Here is a 27,561-nt window from a genome sequence, read left to right as displayed (position 1 = left end):
TAACTTGTATCAATTGTCCAGATTTCAAGTGATCAGAAAAAGCATCAAAAACTCTTTAGAGTGCAACTTCCACACTGTCATCAATGTCCAATTTGATCAGATCACTCTGTGATAAGTCTTTGGAAACTGTAGCATATTGTATAGGGAATCTTGGTGCCATTGGCTTTTCATAAAAGCTGGGGGATGATTGTTCCTGCAACTTTTTTCTAGACTTTCTTGGAGGGATGGGGGGAGGATGTTTAACTAGTTCAGTCATCCTTAGTTCTGGATCAACAAATTTAACTGGTTTTAAAAATGACATCACATGTTTAAGATTAAACACAAGAGCATCATCTTCATTACTTGTCCATGCAGCCAAGTTTGACATATGGAGATCAGAATTTGTTGTATCACTTTTGTTTAATCTTTTATGACTCCATTCATTAATATTATCTGATGTATTGTTTGGTAACGTTTTCTTATATGAGGTTAAAATAACATTTTTATCTTTGCTGGGATTCTTGAAAGCGTATGAAAAATTGTGTTTATAATGTTTATTATGTATTTTACTTTTGGGTTGGTTGAAAGAATGGCTGACCGGTTGATATTTATCAAAATCACTTGTTTGATTTTCTTTATATCTAGGGCTGTCTGAGAAAAATGGCTTCCACGTTGGCACTTCAGGAACTGCAGAGTCTGGAGCCAAAGATGTTACATTTTTAAAATTTACTGTAGGATAGGCTTTCTCAGTGCTTGCCCATTCTGTTAGTGTTGGTTTAGCAAAATTAGAACTCATTATATTTTCATTTGAATTGTCATGTTCTGAATCAGTAGAATCCTTTGAACTTTCATCCGATGAACTGTTGTCAAAGTCTTTTTCAGCAGTAACCTTGTTTTTCTTCTTTGAACTCCTAAGAGTATCTGAATGTTGAGCTGCATCTGGAACTTTAATCTGAATAGGTTTTACTAATGGTGTCCAATGTTTTAAATTGACTGTGGGATAAACATGCCTCTGTTTTTCCTGTTCTGTTCTCCTTTCCCTATATTCCAAAGAGCCTTCGTGATCAGAATCAACAAAATAATTTAAATGTTCATCAGGATTCACAGTAGTATAGACTTTCTCATTGCTTGATAATTTTGTTGACTCTGTTTCAGGTAAGTTAGAAATGACCACATCTTCTGAACCTTTACTGTCTGAATTATTAGAATCATTTGGAATTATATTGGGTAAAATGTCACCATACAGCTTTTGCATAACTTCTGTATCTGTGTTTGGGCTCATAGAAGTGCCTGAATATTTGGTTGAATTTGCAACTGTGATAGCAAGTGGTTTAAAAGTAGACATTACATGCCTCATGTTCACCGTAAAAAGATTTTCATTGCTTGCCCATTGTGGAATACGTTTGGGTAAATTAGTGGTCCTATTAATATCCTTCTCTGAACTTTCATGCTCAGAATCAACAGAATCATTTGAACTTTCATCAGAAGGACCGTAGTCAGGCAGCTTCTTTATAGTAGTCTCTGTATTCTCCCTGGGACTTCTGAGGATATCTACGTAGCATGTTGTGTCTGGAACTTTGATTTGTATAGGGTTTAATAATGATATTAAATGCTTTAAGTTCACAGTAGGACAGACATTTTCATTGCTTTCTTGTCCTGTCTGTTTTGGTTTAGGCAATGGAAAAGTCATCAAATGTTCACTTGAATGTTCATGTTCCAAATCAACAGAAACATTTGAACTTTCATCAGATGAACTATTGTCATACAGCTTTGGGGTAACCACTGTAGTCCTCTTGTAGGAATCTGCAACTACAAAGCAAATTGGTTTAAATGAAGGTATTTCATGTTTGAGTTTTACTGTAGGATTATGGTTCTTGTTGTTTACCCAGTCTGTTGTTGGTGGGTCAATCAAAGCTGAACGTATTAACACCTCTTCATCTGAACCCTTATACCTTGAATTTGAAGAATCATTTGACAGCTCATCAGATGAAATACTGTCATATGAATTCTGGGTAATGTCCTCTATATTTTTCTTTGAAGGCACAAGAGTACCTGAATAATGGAGTGAATCTGAAACACCAAAACACATGGGTTTTAATGAAGATATTACATGTTTGAGGTTTATTGTAGCATACACATTCTCATTGTTTGCTGATTCTTTCAAGGTTGGAATATGCAAAATGGCACTCCTCATTTCTCCATTTAAACTTTCACATTCTAGGTCCGATGATTCATTTGAATCTTCATCAGATGAACTGCTGCCATAGAGATTTTGAGTCATTTCTGCGGCTTCTGCTACATAGGATCCACACATTATATCTTCAATTGAACCAACAGAATTGTTTGAACCATCATCAAATAAAGTACCATCATACAGTGGGTGGTTATCCTTTGTATTTATATTTGTTTGGAAAGGAAAGATTGAATAAAGATCTGTGTCTGGAACTTTGATATGGATTGGTTTTAATGAAGACATTATCTGTTTGAGGTTTACTGTTGTTGGAAGCAAAGCCGGAGTCCTTATCACCTCTTCATCTGAACTTTCATACTTTGAATCAAAAGGATCATTTGAGCTCTCATCAGATGAAGTGCTGTCAAACAGTTTCTGGGTAGCCTCTATATTTTTCTTTGGAAACACTTGAGGATCTGAATAATTGGTTGAGTCTGAAACATTGATATGAAAAGGCTTTAATGAAGATATAACATGTTTGAGGTTCACTGTAGCACTAGGATAGTCATGGTTTTTCCATTCTATTGTTGCTTCAGGCAAAATAATACTTTGTTTAACTTCTTTGTCTGAATCTTCATTTTCTGAGTCAGCAGAATCATTAGAACTTTCAGACGCTGAAGTATCAGAGATACTAAAGTCATACAGCTTTTGGGAAACATCTGTATCCTTCTTAAGAAAAATATCTGAATTACATGTTGTATCAGGAATGTTAATATGAATTGGTTTTAATGAAGAGATTATCTGCTTGAGGTTTACTGTAGGAGGAAGATCCTCAATGCTTGCCCATTCTGTTCCTGTTGTTGGAAGCAAAGCAGGAGTCCTTATCGCCTCTTCATCTGAACTTTCATACTTTGAATCAGAAGGATCATTTGAGCTCTCATCGGAAGAAGTACTGTCAAACAATTTCTGGGTAGCCTCCATTTTTTTCTTTGAACACAATTGAGGATCTGAATAATTGGTAGAGTCTGGAATGTTAATATGAAAGGGCTTTAATGAAGATATTACATGTTTGAAGTTCACTGTGGCAGTGGGATAGTCATGGCTTTTCCATTCTGTTGTTGCTTCAGGAAAAATAATACTCTGTTTAACTTTTTCATCTGAATCTTCATTTTCTGAGTCAGCAGAATCATTAGAACTTTCAGATGCTGAAGTATCAGAGATACTAAAGTCATACAGCTTTTGGGAAACATCTGTATCTTTCTGAACTAGAATATCTGAATTACATGTTGTATCGGATTCAGGAATGTTAATATGAATTGGTTTTAATGAAGAGATTATCTGCTTGAGGTTTACTGTAGGAAGAGGATCATCAATGCTTGCCCATTCTGTTCCTGTTGTTGGAAGCAAAGCAGGAGTCCTTATCGCCTCTTCATCTGAACTTTCATACTTTGAATCAAAAGGATCATTTGAGCTCTCGTCGGAAGAAGTGCTGTCAAACAGTTTTTGGGTAGCCTCTATATATTTCTTTGGAAACACTTGAGGATCTGAATAGTTGGTTGAGTCTGGTACGTTGATATGAAAGGGCTTTAATGAAGATATTACATGTTTGAGGTTCACTGTGGCAGTAGGATAGTCATGGCTTTTCCATTCTGTTGTTGCTTCAGGCAAAATAATACTGTGTTTAACTTCTTCGTCTGAATCTTCATTTCCTGAGTCAGCAGAATCATTAGAACTTTCAGACGCTGAAGTATCAGAGATACTGAAGTCATACAGCTTTTGGGAAACATCTGTATCTTTCTGAACTAGAATATCTGAATTACATGTTGTATCAGGAATGTTAATATGAATTGGTTTTAATGAAGAGATTATCTGCTTGAGGTTTACTGTAGGAAGAGGATCATCAATGCTTGCCCATTCTGTTCCTGTTGTTGGAAGCAAAGCAGGAGTCCTTATCGCCCTTTCATCTGAACTTTCATACTTTGAATCAAAAGGATCATTTGAGCTCTCATCGGAAGAAGTGTTGTCAAACAGTTTTTGGGTAGCCTCTATATTTTTCTTTGGAAACACTTGAGGATCTGAATAGTTGGTTGAGTCTGGTGCGTTGATATGAAAGGGCTTTAATGAAGATATTACATGTTTGAGGTTCACTGTGGCAGTGGGATAGTCATGGCTTTTCCATTCTGTTGTTGCTTCAGGCAAAATAATACTCTGTTTAACTTCTTCATCTGAATCTTCATTTTCTGAGTCAGCAGAATCATTAGAACTTTCAGACGCTGAAGTATCAGAGATACTAAAGTCATACAGCTTTTGGGAAACATCTGTATCTTTCTGAACTAGAATATCTGAATTACATGTTGTATCAGGAATGTTTATATGAATTGGTTTTAATGAAGAGATTATCTGCTTGAGGTTTACTGTAGGCAGAGGATCATCAATGCTTGCCCATTCTGTTCCTGTTGTTGGAAGCAAAGCAGGAGTCCTTATCGCCTCTTCATCTGAACTTTCATACTTTAAATCAAAAGGATCATTTGAGCTCTCATCGGAAGAAGTGCTGTCAAACTGTTTCTGGGTAGCCTCTATATTTTTCTTTGGAAACACTTGAGGATATGAATAGTTGGTTGAGTCTGGTACGTTGATATGAAAGGGCTTTAATGAAGATATTACATGTTTGAGGTTCACCGTGGCAGTGGGATAGTCATGGCTTTTCCATTCTGTTGTTGCTTCAGGCAAAATAATACTATGTTTAACTTCTCCGTCTGAATCTTCATTTTCTGAGTCAGCAGAATCATTAGAACTTTCAGACGCTGAAGTATCAGAGATACTAAAGTCATACAGCTTTTGGGAAACATCTGTATCTTTCTGAACTAGAATATCTGAATTACATGTTGTATCAGGAATGTTAATATGAATTGGTTTTAATGAAGAGATTATCTGCTTGAGGTTTACTGTAGGAAGAGGAACATCAATTCTTGCCCATTCTGTTCCTGTTGTTGGAAGCAAAGCAGGAGTCCTTATCGCCTCTTCATCTGAACTTTCATACTTGGAATCAAAAGGATCATTTGAGCTCTCATCGGAAGAAGTGCTGTCAAACCGTTTCTGGGTAGCCTCTATATTTTTCTTTGGAAACACTTGAGGATCTGAATAGTTGGTTGAGTCTGGTACTTTGATATGAAAGGGTTTTAATGAAGATATTACATGTTTGAGGTTCACTGTAGGATAAATATTCATACTTTTTTCCCGGTCTGCTGGCATTGCTGTAGTCAAGTTAAGTTGACGTATGACATCTTCTGTTGAACCATCATATTCTGAATCAGCGGAATCATTTGAACTATCATTTGATGTTGGTTTTGGTAAACTTGGGCCCCTTATCACATTTGTGTAGGAATATTCATGTTCTAAATCATCCAAATCATTAAATTCTTCATCAGATGAACTTCTGTCATACAACTTAACTGTGTTATTCTTATATGAGCTCACAAGAAGATCAGTTGTGTCTGGATATTTGATACTCATAGGTTTCAATGATGAAATTATATATTTGAGGTTGACCACTGGAGTAAGATCCTCATGATTTTTCAGTTCTGTTGCCATTGGTTCAGAAACATTAGAACTTTTTATGACCTCTTCTTCAAAACTTTCATGTTCTGAGTCAGCAGAATCATTAGAACTCTCAGATAAACTTTCATCATACAGGTTTTGGGTAACCTCTGTATTCATCTTAGGAGTTACTAAACTATCCGAATGATAGGTTGAATCTGGAATGTTGATATGAATAGGTTTTAATGAAGATATTATATTTTTGAGGTTCACACTAGAATAAACCTTTTCACTGCCTACCCTTTTTCTTGGTGCTGGTACAGGGAAAGTCTTAGTCACAAATTCAAATGTACTGTCATGGTCAGAATCAATTTCAGAGTCGTTTGAATGTTCATCAGATGAACTGTAATAATGCAGCTTCTGGGAAGTAACCTCAAAGTTCTCCTTAGGACTCATGAATGTATCTGAATAATTGCAAGCATCTGGAACTTTGATTTGAATAGGTTTTAAAGTAGATATTATTTGTCTGAGGTTCACTGTAGGATATACATTCTCATTGCTTACCCATTTTCTTGTTAATGGTTTATTCAGAACAGAACTTATAGCTTGATCTAAATCATCAGTATCGTTTGAACTATCCTCAGATGAACTACTTTCATATGCTGGCTGGGTATCCTCTATGGAGTTCTTTGAGTCTGAATATTGATTTCTAGGTTTTTTGCTTTGTAAATACCATTCACTTCGCTCCACTGGTATACTGTTGTCTTTCTCATGAGTATTAGAAGAAATATCAGCATTTTCCATTCTGTTTTCTGGATATTCAGGCATAGAAAATGGGAAAAAATGCTTTTGTTTAGGACTCTTTACTATTTTGGTTGTGGTTGACTCTGGAACTATGATATTAATTGGCTTTAACAAAGACATAACATATTTAAGGTTCACTGTAGGACTAACATTTTTATTGCTTTTCTTTGTTTCCAATACATTTAAACTTTGTATTTCGTCTTCGTCTGAAAGTTCATATTCTGAATCAAATGCGTATATATAACTTTCATCAGATGAATTTGCATCATACAATGTCTTGAAAGTATCTTTATTTTTCTTGTTCACTGTACCTGAAGAATAGTTTTCACATGGCCCCTCAGCCTCATTTCTGCCTTGAAGACGATTTTGGGGTGAGTTGTCCACATTTTGCATTCTGTTATCTGGATATGTAGATATGCTCAATGGAAACAACTGCTTTTGTTTGGGACTTTTTGATATTACAGGAACTGTAAAGTCTGGAACTATGATGTGAACAGGTTTTAATAAAGATGTCAAATGTTTGAGGTTTATTGTTGGACTCACATTGTCAATGCAATCCTGTCCACCTTGTTTTGTCTCCTGCAAAACTTCATTTACTATGCTATCATTATCTGAAACGTCATAATCTGAACCCAAAGAAAAACTTGAACCTTCATCAGAATCACAGCTGTCATCTGACATCTTGGTAGTGTCTTCGTTGTTTGTGTGGTCACTGATGGTATAAAAGTCCTCAGAGATTGTAGTATTTGATTGATGATCATATACCATATCTGGCATAGAAGAGTCTAAAACTATGAAATGAATAGGTTTTATTAAAGACATTAAATATTTAAGGTTCACGTTTGCACTAAAGTCTTCATTGCTGGCCCACTTTACTCGTTTTGTTCTAGGCAGTCTATTAGCAGACTTATTTATGTCTTCACCTATTTCTTGAACAGCATTATGTGTGGGAATTTCAACATCTATAGCACGCTCCTGTATTTGTGTAATATTTTCTGTTTCCAGTTTGTAATTATCAGGATTTTCATAAATTTTTCTTGTCTTGTGTTGTGGTAAACTGCTCACATTACTCTTCGCACCATGTTTTCTTGTTGTAGAGTCTGGCGTAAACCCTTCATTTTCATAAACTGCATCTGATTGTCGTGCTTCTGTATTTTTTGACTTGCACCACTTTCTCCATAAAATCTCCAGATATGGTCTTATGAATACACCCAGAAGAAAGGCAATCAGGAATGTTACTATAACTGAAAGGGAAACCGCTAGATCAAAGCTTTGTTGAGTTTGCATTCGAACATTCCTCAACTGTAGATCTCTTGGACTCCTCCTTATACTTTTTTGGTTATCTACTTGTATGCCCACCTGATATGCAGTCCTTGCAGAATTTGTAAGGCAAAGATAAAGACCTTCATCAGAATCATCAGGCTGGTTTATTATTAGACTATTTGTGTTGCTGAGGTAATAATTGCCATTTTGTCTTTCTTTTGAAATAATACCATGTGGAGTCCACCAGAGTATATCCTTATTTCCTGCAAAAAAGTGACAAACCATAAACATATGAAAATGAATATTAACTTATAGAACATAATATTTGTATTTATGTTTCTGTATCAGGGGTCTATCTATAAGGATCTGCTCTGCAGTTCACATAGTGAATGGATGATTGACGTTCCCTCATCTGCATTGCTTTAGCATTTGGCTATCATTTTCAACAATTTTGAAAGAGGGTAATACATCAACTTACAAACATAATAGAGGGATTCCAATTCCAAGGTTTTCCAGTTTCATTTAAAATCAAACAAAAATTCACTCATCAACCTTAGCATGCAACATAACAGAGAGTTTTCAATTATAAACAAGATTCAGCTATTACATGAAGAATGCATTTACACCTGAGGAGAGTATATATATACGTATATATATATATATTGTAACAGGAAGTCAGCTAAATCTGGGAATGTAGTCACAGGAAGGAGATACATTTCCACCTGATTTAGAAAGTCCATTAATTAATTTAGGGTGTTGGCTACAGAGCTAGCCAGCAGGAAGTTGAAAGGCCTTCACCTGTTCAGAATGAGGGAGTTAAGGCTCTATAATTTGTTCAGAGAAATTCCTATTGTTTGCTGCCTCCAGAAGCTGTGTCCTGAAGCCATGTGGGCTAGGAGCAGGAGGACAGTCAGCGTGTGCCTCCCGACAGGATGTGTGGGCCTGGGAGAAGACCCCCCGGAGTGATGTGTGCCCGGGACGGTAACCAAGGGTGAATACGTCTCAAAGGTGAGAAGACGAACTGTTGATGTGAAAGAAACAAAGGACTGTGTTGCCCTGTGAAGCTATTATAAAAGGACTATTGAGTGTCCGCTGTAGGACAAGGAAGTCTGCCCGACGGTAGGTTGGAGACAGGCACTTAGGCAGGTTCCAGTTGTGAGAAGGTAGCCGCCCACAGAGGCAAGGATTTATTTTCTGTTTTATTTTATTTTGGATGTTTTGCTGCATACAGCCTGGTGAAGAAAACACCATTTAATAAACCACACTGTTTGTTTGCAAGCACTTGTCGGCTACCTCTCTGGGAAAACGCACCCCCCAAGGGGTCATCCACACCCGCCACCGAGCTAATCCCTTACATATGGTGGAGGTATGCAGTGGGCAGAAGCGAAGATCCCTGCAAGGAAGTGCAAATGTTTGATGAACTTTGTCTGGTGCATGAGATTGCACAATCTATGTGTGCAGGAGAGAAGATCCTGACAGAAAAAAAAAAAAAAAAAAGTGTTTTAAAGAGACAGGGGTCTCAAAATTTTTTGATGAACTTTGTTGTGTCTGGTGCAAGTGACTGCACAAACTGTGTGCGCAGGAAAAGAGATCCTGCAAGAGAGAGAAAAACTACATGTGTTGAAGAGACAGTGGTCTGAAAATTGTTTGCTGGACTGTGAAAAATTTGTTTGTGGAGTTATTGAAGATGGGGCGGTCCAAACGCCTGAAAAATGCAAAGATAGATGAAATGAGAGATCGGATTCTATGGATGGAGGGGATGTTGCCGTCTGAACCAGCCCCATCCATGCCTAAAGAGAGTCTACTAAAGAGGAAGGTTGTTGTCCCTAGCAACACTGATGAAACTGCTATGGAGACGCAGTGTGCTCAGATGAAAAGTAAACTCAAAATGGAGGAGATGTTGAAACATCTGATTATATCAAATGCAGCTCAACAGCAAGCAAATGCAGCTCAACAGCAGGCAAATGCGGATTTTCAGCAGAGCTTTGCAGCTCAACAAAAGGCTCATCAAGAGAGCATGGCAGGCTGGAAACAGAGACGCCAGCAGCCAATGGAGGCCATCGGTTTGGAGGAAACCGAGTATGTGTGCAGGGCTGAGTTGGATGCCTTGCAACGGAAAATGGAAGAAAAGGAACAAGCCTTGGAATTGCTTAAAATGGAGCATAGAAACTTGCAGGAAACAAATGAACTACTCAAGTCTCATGTGTCACAGTGGGAAGAATCCACTGCTCTTCTTTTGGTCGAGTTGCAAAAACGCAGAGAGACTATAATGGAGAAAGATACCATCCTCATGGAAAAGGAAAGTGAAATTCAGACTTTGCAGAAGCAAAGTATGGCTGATATGTTGGAGTTGCGTAATCAGCTGGAAAAAAGTCTTCAGTCTTTGGGAGCTACAAAAATAGACCTGCAGGAGTCGCAGGAACAGAATGTTGCTCTGGAAGCGACATTGTCTCTCAGCGACAAAGAGAAAAGTGAAAGAGAGGCTAAATTACTGAGTACTGTGTATGAGCTCACTACTTTAAGCAATGTGGTAGATGAATGGCGTGCGGACTGTGAAAGTTGGAAAGGGGAAGCCCAACGTGTCCAGCAGCAGTTAAAGGAGAAAGAAGCCTGTGTGGCAGAATTACATTCTTATTCCCAGATGCTAGCCAATGAGGTGAAGGCTCTTATGCAGGGAAAAGAAGATTGTGAACATAAGAGGGAAAAAGTAGAGGCACAGCTTCTGGAATCGCAAGTCAAGGTGTCAGAAGGTGACCGATTGTGTGCTAAGCTGTCAGAGAAGGCAAACCGACTGCAGGTTGAGTTGGACAATGTTACAAATCAGCTTTCTCAAGCAGACAGCAAATCTAGAGAAATTGCGGAAGATTTTTCTATCTTGGAATCGCAGCTGCAAGACACGCAGGAACTCTTACAGGAAGAGAGGTGTCAAAGGCTGAGTTTTAGCACAAAGCTCAAACAAATGGAAGATGAGAAAAATGGCTTCCTGGAACAATTAAAAGAGGAGGCGGAAGCAAAGAAAAACCTATCAGAGCAAGTCGCAACATTGCAAGCTCAGATAGCGGTTATGAAAAAACGCATGGAAGAAAGCGTTGGTTCATTACAGTGTGTTGAAGATGTGAAAAAGAAGTTTGATCAGATGCTTGGTGAAGAGAAGAATGTGTCTGCAAAATATGCAGAAGAACGCGCACGTGCAGAAACGGAGGTGCGTGATAACGAGAGCAAAGCCCTGTTCTTGGCTCGCTCTTTGGAGGAAGCTCTAGAGTGTAAGGCTGAACTAGAAAGTGTTAAACAGCTGCGTACAGAAATGGAAGAATTGGTCAGCTCCAAGGATGATGTTGTGAAAAGCGTTCAGGAGCTAGAAAAGTCTAAGCGAGCCTTAGAACAGCAACTAGAAGAGATGAAGATTCCGTTGCAGGAACTGGAAGAGGAATTCCAGGCAACAGAGGATCTGTCCCAAAGAGGGGATAGTGTGCCTGATGCAGTTTTTAAAAGGATCAGTGTTTTGGGGTCTGTCCTGAGTGAGCCTCAGAAATGTGACGACATGTGGCTTGAATCACCCCTTTGGAATAAACCGTTCCTTCAAAAACTTCAAGCATTGGAAAATGTATCATTAGAGCTTCAGCAAACAAAGGAGCTGAGTAAGAAATGTGGTGATTTCTCAGTTCAGGCTGAAAACCTAGTGGAGAAAACTAAGGCTGTTGGTGAAAACGTGAAGCAAATGAATAAGTGCCTTTCAGGGAGTGTTTCCAAAATGGAACTAGTGAAAGACGGGTGGCAGAAGTTTGATCGTGATCTTGAGATGCATTCCATGTGGAATTCAGATAGAGAAAAAGAACTAGGTGACCTTGAGCGGTCAAATAGTTCAGCAGAAAGTGCATTGAAGAAACCTGTAAAAGAATGTGTTGCAGTTCCATGCTTCTTCACTGATGCAGAGAGGAGGTCTATAATGGATACCACCCAGATCGCTGGGTTCAACTGTGTTGTTGCCTTTGACCCCTATGTTGGTGGAAGGAAAGTTGATGATGTTCTGGTTGGCTACTTCTGTGAAGAGTTTGGCAAGAAATATAAACTGAATATCAAATCAAATAGTAGGCCTTTACTGCGACTCGCTCAGGAGGGCGAAAAGTTTAAGAAGTTGATGAGTGCAAATACTTCAGATCTGCCTATGAATATGAAATGTTTGGTGAATGATATTGATATCTCTGGGAAAAGGAACAGGGGTCACTTTGAAGAAATGTGTGACAGCCTGTTGTCTCAATTGGAAAATCCTCTGCACAGCATCTTAGAGCAAGCAAAGTTCAAGAAGGAAGATCATTCCCTTTTACAACAAAAAGTCAATGATTGTGTACAGCTGTATGGAGAGGCAACTCAAGTCACAGAGGGATGTCAAGAGTCCCTACTTGGAACAAAGCTTAGTGAAGCAAAGGTTCTCAAAGTTTTGTGGAAAACATTTATGGATTGCAGAGAGAGGCGTCTTAAGAATGTTGAAGACATTAAGACTAGCCCAATTGAGTTGCCTATGGATCACGGTCCTCCGTGGTGGATTGGACAGACGGTTATGAGGGACAAGCTGTCTGACATTTATGAGAAAGCTGTCAATGAAGATGACAGAAACGAGAAGGAGCGAAATGATGCCAAAAATGCAGTTGAAGAATGTGTATATGAGATGAGAGACAAACTGTGTGGCATTTATGAGAAATCCGTCAATGAAGATGACAAAACAGTTTCATCCGGAAGCTTGAGGATAATAGGAGGCTTATCAGTGAGTCAGCAGTGCTTGACACATGCGTGCCTGGAAATCTGTGTCCCAACCCTAGGGTTGAAACAAGAGGGGGGGGGTATGTAACAGGAAGTCAGCTAAATCTGGGAATGTAGTCACAGGAAGGAGATACATTTCCACCTGATTTAGAAAGTCCATTAATTAATTTAGGGTGTTGGCTACAGAGCTAGCCAGCAGGAAGTTGAAAGGCCTTCACCTGTTCAGAATGAGGGAGTTAAGGCTCTATAATTTGTTCAGAGAAATTCCTATTGTTTGCTGCCTCCAGAAGCTGTGTCCTGAAGCCATGTGGGCTGGGAGCAGGAGGACAGTCAGCGTGTGCCTCCCGACAGGATGTGTGGGCCTGGGAGAAGACCCCCCGGAGTGATGTGTGCCCGGGACGGTAACCAAGGGTGAATACGTCTCAAAGGTGAGAAGACGAACTGTTGATGTGAAAGAAACAAAGGACTGTGTTGCCCTGTGAAGCTATTATAAAAGGACTATTGAGTGTCCGCTGTAGGACAAGGAAGTCTGCCCGACGGTAGGTTGGAGACAGGCACTTAGGCAGGTTCCAGTTGTGAGAAGGTAGCCGCCCACAGAGGCAAGGATTTATTTTCTGTTTTATTTTATTTTGGATGTTTTGCTGCATACAGCCTGGTGAAGAAAACACCATTTAATAAACCACACTGTTTGTTTGCAAGCACTTGTCGGCTACCTCTCTGGGAAAACGCACCCCCCAAGGGGTCATCCACACCCGCAATCGAGCTAATCCCTTACAATATATATATTTTTTTTTTTAGCTTTGTGTATGTGTATATGAGCACGTGACTTTAGGAGTGCTATATATGTCTATTCAAGCTTCAGGAATTTTTGTTATAGCCAATGGTAAGCACTAGGGGAGGAGAACACTTCATATAGGCTAAAAAAACATTCAGAAAAGCTAAATTTCAGCTTTTAAGGCATTCCCATTGAAGTCTTTGGGGCCAAAAATTACCAAATCTTCCACAAAAGTAGCTTATAGTTTTTAGAGTGTGAGGCGTCAAGCTACAGCTAAAGGTATCTGAGCACTCTTATGTTGACAGCCACTATTGAAATACATGGGATTTTGAATGTTGAGGTATTTTGGAATTTCCAGCTACAAAACGCTCAGGTGTGAATGGAGCCCTAAATTCAAACAAGATTTATCCATAAGCATTTGATAGAATAGCTTCTATTTACAAACAAGATTTACCTGTCACATATAAATTCAAACAAGATTCACTCATTAGCATCAACATACACAACATAATGGATACCAATTACAAACAATATTTTCCCCTGACATTTTAATTCAAACAAGATTAACCTATCAGTACACAACACAACAGGGAGATTAAAATTGCAAACAAGATTTGCCCATCAGCCACCACATTACACATATAATGAATCCTCTGAAAATGGTAGCCGAATGCTGTACAATAAAATGTCCAGTAAACATTTGCTGTGTGATTCTTTATAAATAGACCCCTAGGTTGATAATAGAAATCTAGTTAAATCAATAGAAAAAAAAAGCAAATAAAAACTTCATATACACAATCCTATACCCATAGTTTATCCAGAGGAACGCAAAAAAAAAAAAACCCCAATAAAGTATGATCCAACTTGCTCTAGCAGGCAGAAAAAAAATCCTTCCTGAGCCCCCAGGAGGCGATCAGCTATTCCCTGGATCACCTATCCCTGGTGTTGTTACCTTTAAGTGTTAAGGGTATTAGAAAGGTTTACATTTTTTTAAAATAAGAAACATGTTGTACTTACCTGCCCTGATCCTCCTCTTCTGGAGTCCCCTGCTGGCGCTCCTGGCTCCTCCTCTTCTATGAGTGCCCCTGTATCGAGTTGTTTGTCATAGGGGCATTTGTGCGGGCTCAATCCAGAGCTGCACTTCGTGCGTCTGTTAACACATGCTGTGCGACTCAGCCCTGCCCACTCCCTCATCCCTGGATTTTATTGACAGCAGCAGGAGCCAATGGCTCCTGCTGCTGCAGAGCCTCCTGTGAGAAGAAGGTAGAGAAGAGCAACGCTGTTGCTGGACTGAGCTCAGGTAAGTATTTTAGCGAGCTGGGGAGAGCTGACAAGGAATGTTTTTTTCCCTAATGCAGAGAATGCATTAAGGTAAAAAAAAAAACTTTTACCTTTACAACCACTTTAAGGGATATAAGTGATTTTTAAATGGAAAATTGTTTCAATTGGTTTTGGTAGATGATTGTGAATTGTGTATGTTATGGTAAAATCATGCAACGTTTTTACTCCATTCTATTGCTCAGAAGTCCAAAACTATGCAATTTGGGCACCAAAATTGCTATGGCACCTCCTCCTAATTGTAAACGATATATGTTGTAGAACAGGATTTTCTAAAAAACTGCATTGGCAAAAACATGGACAGAAGTTTTAACAGCACCCAAGGATTACAAGCATAGTAATTAGTAAATATATTTGCATTGGTAATTGGTGGAATGATCAAACAAAGTAAAGCTGAATACACACGGGCCAAATATCACCCAAAATCAGCCAGAATGGTAGAAAGTGGCTGACTTTCGGCGATCTGTCAGTATTGAACACTATACAATGTCGCTGTGGCTCAGTCAGGGTAATGTGGCTTCATAATAACAATAGCAATCGCCAGAACAATAGAGAGTTAAACTGAGAATCACTGCTTTAGTAAAACAGCCCAGAATACAACTACTAGTGATTATCCTCATGGATAGTATCCCTCCAGGGCCAGCTCTACCATGGATCCCACTGGGTCCATTGGACCTTAGTGACATTTTGAGAGGGGCGGAAAATTGACGCCCACAATTTTTTTTTGTCCAGCAGTTTTGTGTGTCATCAGTTTGCGGCACATTACGGGTGGCATTTCCCCATCTCATACTGCCACTTGTAGTGTAAACTAATGAGTATGAGGAGGAGGAGTGTCTCCTCCGGGGAACGTCCCTCACGTGATTGTAGTGTGGGAAAGGACATTTTATTCTTGTACCTAGGCAGCACAGTGCAATGTCTTGGGCAAGCCCAGTATCCCTCACTGTGAAATCCTGGGTAGATATGATAGCACAGGTGAATAGCTGGAGGAATCCAAGCCCAAGGATGAAGTGTCTCCCCACTGGGACTGGAGTACAATGATAGCAATCAGGGAGGGGCTTGCCACAGCTTAGAGAAATTGCGTGCTATTAGGCTCTGGTCCGGCTGTCTGGCTGCAGATCACTTGCCCATCTACCTCTGCCTTATCAAGTGTGGTCCATCAGAGCTGCTGTCTAAGAGCTCAGGGAGTTGTGGGAATAGGAGCTTGCGACTGCATCTTTATATATGACAACACATTTTTATATATAACCCTTATACCAGGGCTTCCCAAACTTTTTTGGGCCGAGAACCACTTCTGAATACAGTTATTTTTTGGGACCCACTTGCTTGTAATTAAATATTGTCGCTTTTTTTGTTTATAGCGCAAAAAATAAAAAAAATCGCACATGTGATCAAATACCATCAAAAGAAAGCTCTATTTGTAAGAAAATAAGGACATTAATTTTATTTAGGTACATCATCGCACGACTGCGCAATTGTCAGTTAAAGTAACACAGTGCAGAATCGCAAAATATGGCCTGGTCATTAAGGGGGCAAATCCTTGCGGTCCAGAAGTGGTTAAACCTGCAGGAGGACCAGTGTTTTTATTTGTAAATTACTTTACCACTGCTTTAGGCCTGGTTCACATGTAAGCGGGTTGGCGGCCCACATTTGCACAGTCATAGCAGCCCATTGACTTGAATGGGCTGCTATGCCCTTGTTTTCGGCAGAAAAAAAGCGCATGTAAATTTTAAAAAAATGCAGTGGCCTTGAAAGCCATCCTGCTTTTGCACCATGCGACTTACCTGCAGTTCCTGCACTGGCAAGCTTTCTGTGCTTTTATATACGTAGGCCCAGCATTTTAAAACACAGTTTGCATGTGCAGGAACTGCAGGTAAGTCAATCACATTTAGAAATCGCAGCGAACCAGGGCAATGTCATCATAATGGACTTCAACTATCCAGATATTGACTGGACAGAAGGAACAGCTCACTGTTTTAGAGCTTGTCATTTCTTAAATGTTTTACAGGACAACTTTATGTGCCAATTGGTGGATGCCCCTCTTTCTAGAAAGAATGCATTGCTAGATCTATTAATTACAAATGACACAGATCTGACTGCAGATGTGGAAATATGGGACAATTTGGGAACTAGCAATCACAGGATAATTACATTCAGCAAAAATCATAGGAAAAGAAGGCACAAGGGAAAGAAAACAAAAAATTTCAAAAGAGCCAACTTTTCTAAACTGCGCTCAATACTACAAGATATTAAATGGGACCAAATTCTTGAAACATTGGACACTGACGAAAAATTTTATTTTTTTATGAACATATTAAATAAAGGTATCATCCAGTGTATTCCAGTGGACAATAAATATAAAAGAACGAAGGTTAAACCTGGGTGACCAAACTTTAACATGAAAAGACATATTATAGAGAAGCAATGGCCTTTAAGAAATATAAGGCAGAGGGGTCATTGTCAGCATTCCAAAACTACAAGGAATGCAATAAGAAGTGTAAGAACACAATCAGGGCAGCTAAATTATACTACGAGAGGCACATAGCAGAGGAGAGTAAAAAGAAAACCAAGAAATGTTAAAAATATATTAACAGTAAAAACGTGAGGTTCAGACCATATTGGCCCCATTAAGGCTCATGAAGGGAACTTGGTTACAAATGACAAGGAGAAGGCAACTGTACTAAATGATTTTTTTTACAAAGCAAAAGGAGGGGTATAACAACCATGACTGTATTGTTAGTACCACGGCACAGGATGTACCCTTTTGGATATCAGAAGCCAGTGTCCGAAAAAAACTAGAAAAGCTTAACACTTATAAATCACCAGGACCAGAGGGCTTACACCCAAGAGTCCTCAAAGAACTCAGTCAGGTTATAGCCAGACAGCTATTCTTAATTTTTATGGACAGCATACTGACAAGAACGGTACCAGCTGATTGGCAAGGGGCCAACCGGGTACCAATATTCAAAAAAGGGCTGAAACATATACCTGGGAACTACAGACCAGTCAGTCTAACATCAATGGTATGTAAACTATTGAAGGGGATGATATGGGACTATATCCAAGAATTTGCTGATGAAAACCGTTTTATTAGTAATAATCAGAATGGATTTATAAAGGTTGTTCTTGACAAACAAATCTGTTAACATTCTACAAGGAGGTGGGCTGCTATCTAGATAAAAGTAGGTCTGAGGATGGGGTGTATCTGGATTTTGCAAAAGCATTCGAAACAGTTCTACATAAATGCTTAATTGACAAACTGAGGTCTTTAGGCATAGACCATAGGGTTTGTGCATGGATAGAAAACTAGTTACAGGGGTGCGTCAAGGGTGGTGATAATTAGCAAGTACTCAAACTGGTCTGAAGTGGTAAGTGGGGTACCCCCAGACTCTGTCCTGGGACAAATTCTGTTTAATTTTTTAATAAATAATATAGAGGTTGGTATAAATACCTCAAAGTGTTTGTTGATGACACAAAGCTAAGCAGGGCAATAACTTCACAGCAAGATATAGAAACTTTACAAGAGGACCTTTAATAAAATGATGGGGTGGGCAACTACATGGCAAATAAGGTTTAACCACTTGCCACCCAGACCAATTCTGACACTTCTCTCTACATGTAAAAATCATAATTTTTTTGCTAGAAAATTACTCAGAACTCCCAAACATTTATGTATGTTTTTTTAGAAGAGACACTAGGCAAAAAAAATGGTGTTCATTGCAGGGTGGTAAAGATGTGGAATTCGCTTCCACATTTGAGGGTGTCAGCGGGAAGTATTGATAAATAAAAAAACTCTTGCACGGGCACAGTATACAGGGATACGGGAAATTATTTTTGGACATGAACACACACACTCACACAGGTTGAACTGGTGTCTTTATTCAACCTACCAACTATGTAAGATGAGATCTAGTTCTATTTGTGGTATTCAAGTAGAACTAAAAACAAGACTTTTTTTTTCATTTTGGAAAGAGTAAGGGAGAATTATAACCCCTGTAAGTTTTTTTGCTATCTGTGTCCCATTGGGGATAATTTCCTTCACTTCCTGTCCCAAAGCCAAAAAGGAAGTCAGAAGAAATCCCTCGAAAGTGAGAGAATCCTGGGGTGTCACCAGAATTCGTGTCCTCATTGGAAGATTTCCCCTCTGTTCTCGGGTCAACCCAAAATTTGGGATTTTTTTTTACTTTCACTGTCGAACAGGGGCACAGAAAGCAAAAATGGAAAGGTGTTATAATCCCTCTCCACTGTAACCAAAAAAAAAAAAGTATGTCTTTAGTCATACTTTAAAGCGATACTAATGTCTTGTTTGTTTTTTGTTTAAAAATAACAAACATGTTATACTTACCTGCTCTGTGTAGTTGGTTTTGCACAGAGCAGCCCAGATCCTCCTCTTCTTGGGTCCCTCTTCAGCACTCCTGCCCCTTCCTCCTGCCGAATGCCCCCACAGCAAGCAGTTTACTATGGGGCACCTGAGCAGAGCCGCTTCTCTGTGTGTCCATTCAGAGACAGAGCCATGGCTCGGCCCCGCCCCCCTCCTCATTGGCTCACTGGCTTTGATTGACAGCAGCAGGAGCCAATGGCTGTGTCTCAGCCAATGAGGAGGGAGAGTCCCGAAAAGCGAGTCTCTCGTGCAACATTGCTGGATCAAGATGGGCTCGGATAAGTATTGGGGGGGCTGCTGCACACAGAAGGCTTTTTATCATAATGCATAGAATGCATTAAGATAAAAAACCTTCTTCCTTAAGAACCACTTTAAATTCAGACATTACTTATATATGGTTTATTACTTACTCAGCTGGTTGAAAGATTCACAGTCTAAAGTCGCCTCTTCTCCAGCAGTGATTATTAATGTCTTGTCATAGACATGGCTGTAATCAGACGTCTGGCAGGATTTGCTGATTTCTACAGAAAGGATGTGCTGTCCTGCTTTAGAGAAAGGTGTACGGCATGTAATATTCCATGGTTTCCTCACGTCCGTAGATAGAGATGAAATTAAATATTTCAAAGGCTGAAGACTGCAATCACAAGCCCATGGATTGTCTGATAAATCAATAGCTGCTTTCAGGATGTGTTTGAATAAAAAAACCAGGGGTGAGAGGCTCAATAGTGTATTGCTATTTAGCTTCAGAACCTGCAAAAATAAATTGTGATAATTACATATTTAAACAATATTTTTTTTTATTCTGCTTATAACGTTCCTTCTTTTGTCTGCCAAAACCCTTTCTTTATCCATCCTAAAAGATACTGTGATCTTATTACAGCAAACTAAAAATCTATTTGTATAAATGTACTTTTCTGTTATTGAAAAAAAAACCAACCTATTCTAAATGTGATCTGCTACAGTATATAACTTGCATGCATATGAAAACAGTTTCCATGGACATTAAATTATCAAGCAGGAGCCACTGTTCAATCTACGACTTTCCTAATAACCTGTTTTGTTTTTCTAATTCATTTGATTTTGAATAACCCAAATAAAACAAGTCACCTGTAATTTGCTGAGATCCCGAAATGAATCTGGATGTATGCTGTTGATCCTGTTCTCCCCAAGATCTACATGCTGGAGGTTTGTGCAGTTTGCAAAGTCATCTCCTTGAATATAAAGAATTCTGTTGGCTGATAAGCTAAGAGTCTGTAAAGATTTCAGTTTGCACAGCCCTGTATGGAAAAAGCACAGTGTAAGTAAACACAATGTTATCTGATATGGGTGCTACTCTACTTTTTTTTCCACACTGACTTCTTTGAAAATGTAGTTTGATTTTGTGGATGCATCTTATTGATTGGTGGGCAAAGACATGTTTTGTTTCATTAAAGTAGAACTATAGGCAAACATTTATTTTTTTCATTTTGGATAGAGCAAGGGAGGGCAGTCAGGTTTCTTTTCGCCATCTGTGTCCCATTACGGAGATTTCCTTTCACATCCTGTCTCATAGCCATACAGGAAGTGAGAGGAAATCCCTACAAATTAAGGGAAATCCTTGGGGACCCCAGGTCACCAGAACAAGTGTCCTCATTGGAACACTTTCCCTCTATTACTTTTCTGGGGAGAACCCAAAATTTTAGGATTTTCTTTTACTTTCACTTTCAATGATAATGGCAAACAGGACAAATAGAGAGGGTGAATCTCCTTAACGGGGGCACAGACAGCAATAAAAACTGACAGGTGTTCTAATCTATTGCCACTCTATCCAAAACAAAAAAAAAGTTTTGCGTTTAGTTGTACTTTAAGGCCTCTGACCACTGGAAGCCCTTTTTTCATTGCATACAGGGGGCATTCATACTATCATGTTGCAGTAATGTGCAGTAAAATGCATATTTTATTGTGCGTTACTACAACACACATTTCACACCTATGAAATGTGCACCTTGTCATCACAGCACAATGCACTTGAGTTATAGCAATCCTTAACATACCATAATGCAGTGCATAACCACTTTCTAACTACAATAAGTATATATATATGTAGCAGTTTGCAAGTGGTTTACTGGGATTATGGCTGAAGCTATCAGCATAACCCCAGTGTTTTTTTTCTTTTTAGCCAGCGGCTGGCCCTCTCATAAAAGCGTTCAGAGCAACTAATTAGACACTGGACATTTTCACCGGTGTGCCTGAGAAGCGATCCAACAGTGCGGCCGGCTGGTCACAGAGGAATACAGAGATCAGATCGTCTCTTTTTGCCTCTATGGCCTTGGAGGACTGGAGCAACGTCATGACATCACTTCCAGTCTAGGGCGGAAGTAAACACATTTTTTTTTAAGTTGAGGTCAGTGTTTGCAGCGCTGCTAAAAAGTTGACTAAATTCAATGTATCCTTAAAAACTCATCTGTGCTAGTTAATTAATAATAATGACTAATCAATAAAGTGCCAATATAGTGCTATATCTGTGCAAAAAAGCAATGAAAGTGTGCAGATATTACAATGTAAAAATCATATAATAGTGCAGACTTAGTCGCTTACCGTTGCCTGGTCACAATGCTGTAGGATCCGCTTTTTTGTCAACACTTCCGGCTCATGGGATCACTCCACCTTGAGACAGGATCGCTTCCAACTTACAGCACAACAGCCCTACAGGAGCCAAAGGAACTCAGTATCAGCACATCCTGCTTCAATCAAACCACATAGTGGTAAGTAGATACCCAAAGGGGGATACCCCAAAGCAGCACGGAACAAGCATCAAGCTTCTGTTTTCCACTGAAGGACTGTTATATGGACTGTTTGATTATGCACTAAGTCTGCACTATTATATGATTTTTACATTGTAATATCTGCACACTTTCATTGCTTTTTTGCACAGATATAGCACTATATTGGCACTTTATTGATTAGTCATTATTATTAATTAACTATCACAGATGAGTTTTTAAGGATACATTGAATTTAGTCAACTTTTTAGCAGCGCTGCAAACACTGACCTCAACTCACAAAAGCACTAGCACTTTTTTCTGCAGCAGGCAGCTAATTTCAAACACATTATATATGGTATTTATACACTCCATAAGCGCGAGGTTCACAGTCTTAACATTTTTTTTTAAACCATAAAGATCAAAAAAAAATTTTTTGGAATCTTTTGCTTTTAAAGGTAAAGGAGAGATTTGGGGTATTTTTGACCCCAGATGTCTCCATAAAGAGGACCTGTGATCCTCATTTCTATTACAAGGGATGTTTACATTTCTTGTAATAGGTAATAAAAGTGATAAAAAAAAAATGAAAGGGACAGTTTAAATATAATAAACAAATTTAAAGTGCCCCATTCCTTCCGTGCTGGCGCGCAGAAGTGAACACATACGCAAGTCGCGCATGCATATGTAAAGGTTGTTTGCACCACACATTATGAGGTATCCATGTGAAAGTTAGAACGAGAGCAATAATTATAGCACTAGACCTTCTCTGTAACTCTAAATGGGTAATCTGTAAAAAAAAAATTTTCAAAGCCATTCCACGAGTGTGTGCAATTTTAAAGCTTGACATGTTAGGTATCTATTTACTTGGCCTAACATCACCATCTTTCACATTTTACAAAAAAAATTGGGGTATATATTGTATTTTGTTTTGTTTTTTTAATTCATTAAAGTGTATTTTTTCCAATAAAATTGCTTTTGAAAAACTGATGCACAAATACCGTGTGACATGAAAAATTGTAACGATCCCCATTTTATTCCCTAGGTTCTCTGCTAAAAAAACATATATAATGTTTGGTCGTTATAAGTAATTTTCTTGAACAATATAGGCTATGTGAGACACCAGCAGGTAATGCCCAGCATCTTTATCCCTGTATCAGAAAAACTGAAAATTGAAAGGATTAAAAGAGGTGCATGGAAGCCAGCCAGCCCCCAGTCTGATGTACTCACTAACTATCTAGCAAATAATACTGAGTTAAACTTGTAAACATAAAATGCCAGTAAAGGCTTGGTTTTCCAGTGGATAATTTGCAGGTTAAAGGAAAGAGTAAAGAAGTATTAAATGCATACATGTAGCATTATCTTGTCCTAGAAGGCAGACATCTCACTTCTTGTCATGCTTATTGACACCTAACATTATAAACTTTGTTAATGAGAGTAACATTTATAAACTTTGACACTGTTGGCAATCAGATATAATGATTTGTTTTTTCCATGCTATATAAGATTTGACTTGGAAATCAGCAATTATTGTTTTTCATTTGAAGGCTCTCCCCTGGAGCATAAAGTAGAGACAAGTAGGCTGCACTACTACTTCCATCAGAAACTTAAATGTTAAAACTTTATTGTTCCATGTAACCTGTACCTCTTTCCAAACTTGGCTCCTGCAGTGATGCAGTTTGTCCTACGATAGGCCTTTATGATTAAAGCTCAACTCCAGGAACAAGAAAAAATTATTCTTAGTTTATCCCTCCCCCAATAACGAGTAATACCTTATTCCTCGCTCTGTCCCCCCTAGGCTCCTCTCTAAGGTGTTCCCAGCAGTTTTTGAACACATGCCTTTTTCAACATACAATGCAGGACTAAAAAGTCCAATATTGTACATGATGACACAGAGAGAGCACCCAGAGCATAAGGGAGAAGAAGAGCGCACCGAAGTCCCCTGAAATGAGGAATATGGTAAGTAATATCACCTCTTCCTCAAACTTCAGTTCATGAGGTTCTCCCACATTGCAATGGTATGCTATTTTGGCCAAGAATTGGGATTTAAGCTCTCAATCATAGGGAAAAACAGGTAGGAAAGGAGCTGTGTTCAGCAGGAGGTACAGTACATGTTACGCTGTACAATAAGGATCTCTCCTATACAAGAGGTAGTACAGCCTTTTCTTCTATACTGTTTTTTTTTTAATATATTCTTTATTTGCATTTTGTAATACATAAGAAACATAAAGGAGGAACAAAAAAAACGAATTTTGTCATGACAATGTGGTTGCAATACAGTAAAAGCTTACAAAGTTAGGCAGCTACACAAAAGCTGAAAATGAGTAAATTTTTTCATTACACACTAGTCAACAGTCAAATAAAAACATTAATGAATATAAGACAACCCACACCTTTCAAACTTCTATATTGTATTTCATTGTTCAAGTAAGGTATTTTTTAAAAGTAGTCATTATAGTGGCTATCTCCATGGATATATACAGTATTTTGTTTTTCAGCCAATGTAACACATTTATCCACATTATGCCAAATGACCATTAAATGCATTTTGTTTGCACTAACATTATTTTCTACCAATATGCTTGACGTTCTTTAAAAGCCCAAGAACTGCTGAAAACAAAAATGTTAAAGCTGAACCCTGGGTGCAAAAACTTTCATTGAAACATATTCCTCAATAGCCACTAAGGAAATAAATCCTGCACAGATTTGGAGGAAATATACAAAGCATACCAAGATTCAAGTAAGCATAAATGTGATATACGTTCACACCTCATATGGCAACTTTTGTTAACTTTAAGCAGAAATCTGTATGAGAAACCTGAATAAGAAGCTCTTAGATTGTCTGCATGTTACTCTGCGTGATACAGTGGTTAAAGAAAAGAATCACCCCTTTAAAATAATCACATTTTGTTGCTTTGCAGCCTGAAATGAAGACAGACCGTTTTTGTTTTATCCAGCAGTGTTTACTCACTGCAACTTATAACATCCAAGTGAAAGATATAACATCAACATGTCAGAAAAGAAAAATCAAAAACAGAATCACTGATTTAGAAAAAGAATCACCTCCTTATGTCAGTATTTTTTTGAACAACCTTTTGCTTTAATTACAGCCTTTAGTCTGTTGGGGTATGTCTCTACTAACTTTACACATCTAGACTTTGCAATATTTGCCCACTCTTCTTTGCAAAACTGTTCAAGTTCAGTTCAATTTGATGGTGACCGTTTGTGCAATGACTTGAAGACTTCAGTCCACAGATTTTCAATGGGGTTTAAGTCTGTACTCTGACTAGGCCATGCAAGGACATTCACCTTTTTCTCCTCCTGCCACTGTGTGTTTATTTTTGCTGTGTGCTTTGGGTCGTTGGAAGGTATACCTTCTTCCATTTGACAACTTTCAGGCAGAAAGCAGCAGGTTTTCCTAAAGAATTTGATGGTATTTTGCCTCATCCATTTTTCCTTCTATCCTTACAAGTGCCCCAGTCCCTTCTGCAGGGAAACACCCCTATATCTGGATATTACCACCTCCATGCTTTACTGTAGAAATTATGTTATTTGGACTTATTTCTGCTAGGCATATCATTTGGTGTTAAGGCCAAATTATTCAGTTTTAGTCTCATCTGAGCATGACACTCTTTCCCATGTGACCCCAGAATCTTCAAGGTGTGTTTTGGCAAAGCTCTGTCATGATTGCATGTGGCCTTACTTGAGGAGTGGCTTTTTTCTTGCAACCAGTGGGGGCTGGTGCTCCATGAGCTGGGGGGGGGGCGGCAGATGGACGACATCATACACCCCCTCCGGACCACACCAGGCCGCACACCCCCGGACCACAGCATGACAGTACAGGACCCTCCTAGCATGACAGTACAGGACCCCCAGCTCACTCACCCATCTGCAGCAGCAGGCGATGGTGACAGCGACGGCGGCGACTTCTTTCCCGTCTTCTGCGTCTCCTCCCTCCTCCTCCATGCCCAATGGCATGGCTTCTCCTTTTGCCCAGTCAGGAAACAGGTCTCAGGAGCCGCTTCCTGATTGGCCAGGAGGAGGATCGATGTGACAATATTGAATTTTCATTCCCTATTGTCATATAACTGGGTGGGCTCAGGGCGCAGTGCTCTGCGCCCGAGCCCACCCTTTTTTCTAGCCTATTAGAGACTCTGGCTCTAGTCACATGGCTGGTGTATTGGGGGCCACTGCGCCCCAATGCACCAGCCGCCACTGCTTGCAACCCTCCCATAAAAGCCACATTTGTGAAGAAATTGTGATATTGTTATCACATGCGCACAATGACCACTCTTCGTCATAAATTCCTGCACCTGCTTCAGAGTTGCTGTAGGCCTCTTGGAAGCCTCTCTGACCAGTTTCCTCCTGGCTCTTTCATCCAGTTTGGAGCAATGTCCTAATCCAGGGAGGGTCTGTGTTGTACCAAATACCTTCCACATCCTAATAATAGACTTCACTGTGCTTCTAGGCATCAATAAAGCCTTTTTAATGTTTCTGTATACATTTTCTGACTTGTGCCTGTCCACAACGTTATCCCAGGGATCCCAGTGACAGTGCCTTGCCACCCATAGTTGATTGTTTGCTTCAGTTACCCTACCAGGGACTGAAATTCTCCAGGAAAGCTCTTTTCTTGCAGAGCTAATCAAAATGACTACAACTGATCACAATTGAAAGTCAAATGGCTTTGTGTGCCATTGAGAAGGTGAGTAGCTACACCTGATTGAGTTTACAAGTCATTTTCAGGAGACAGTGGGGGGGTGGGCATGATGCCTTTTCCAACTCAGTGATTCTGTTTTTGCATGTTTCTCTTTCAAAGCAAGTTTCATTGTCAGCAGTGGACCCAGGTTACAACTTTTAAACAAAAATGTAATTTAACTTTACAGGCTTCTTTTTTCTTTTGTTAGAAAGGCATTTCTATGCTAGTTAAAATAAATAAACATAAAAGTGGGGTTAAAGTACAATATACAGCACACATGATCACACCTATATGATCTTGTTGGACATCCCATTTCAAAACCATGGGTCCTAATATGTAATTGCCCCACTCCTACATAACAGCCCCCACTCTTCTGGGAAGGATTTACCTATAATGTTGTGTGTCTGTGGGGATTTGTGTCAATTCAGTCCAAAAAAACACTTGTGAGGTTTTGTTTGGAGATGTTAGAAATTTTCTGTTTATAACATTTGCACTATACAAATGGGTATGAAAATTGCATGTGTGCCAAAAATGACAGGTTTTGAAAGTACTCTCCTGTCAAAACTTGATAGGATCAGATTTCCCAAACTACTGCGCACAAAGATTCTGCTAGGCGGCTAATTTAATCTTTTCCTTGGGAATGCTTGGGTCTTAAAGTGGACCTAAATAGGGTTATATAATTTGCTGCAGTCATTTCTTACCTTTGGGAATGGCAATCAGCCTGTTTCCACTTAGCACAAGTGTCTGTAATAAAGTCAGGAATGCATCTTTCCCATTCTTTTCATTCATTAAAACCTTGTAGATCTGGTTATTGGTGAGGTTTAAGGTTTCCAGAGATGCAAACTTGTAGAAGACATTTAGATGTAATGCTGACATCATATTATAACTAAGATCAATGTGCGTGGTGGTCCTCATGTATCTTTGTAAATATTTTGAGGAAGTCACATTCTTGTTCTCCTGATCTAGGAAGAAGAGATTTCCAAGAGTAGTAATTCCTGTGGAACTGCAGTTCAGAAAGTGGACATTGTTCCAATGACATCCAGAATAAAGAGAGGTGGCTTCATGGCATCTGACAGAGCCAGCAAGAAGACAAGCAATCACCATGAATAAGCAGGTACCTTCCAT

The 27,561-nt window shown here is 39.1% G+C and overlaps 1 protein-coding gene across 1 annotated transcript; it reads right to left on the bottom strand.

The window, feature by feature from the left end:
• On the bottom strand, positions 1-27,561 carry LRRC66 (leucine rich repeat containing 66; the record flags this gene model as incomplete). Its single annotated transcript, XM_082249464.1, has 6 exons — positions 1-4,264; positions 5,312-6,795; positions 6,940-8,016; positions 19,413-19,752; positions 20,110-20,279; positions 27,138-27,561. 6 exons carry the CDS (start codon positions 27,559-27,561, stop codon positions 56-58), a joined length of 7,704 nt encoding a protein of 2,567 aa, XP_082105590.1. The 3' UTR covers positions 1-55.

Source organism: Pelophylax lessonae (assembly GCF_965119305.1).
Source record: "Pelophylax lessonae genome assembly, chromosome: 1".
Lineage (NCBI taxonomy): Eukaryota > Metazoa > Chordata > Amphibia > Anura > Ranidae > Pelophylax > Pelophylax lessonae.
The sequence above is the reverse complement of the archived record's forward strand: the minus strand, read 5'-3'. Positions and strand labels throughout refer to the sequence as shown.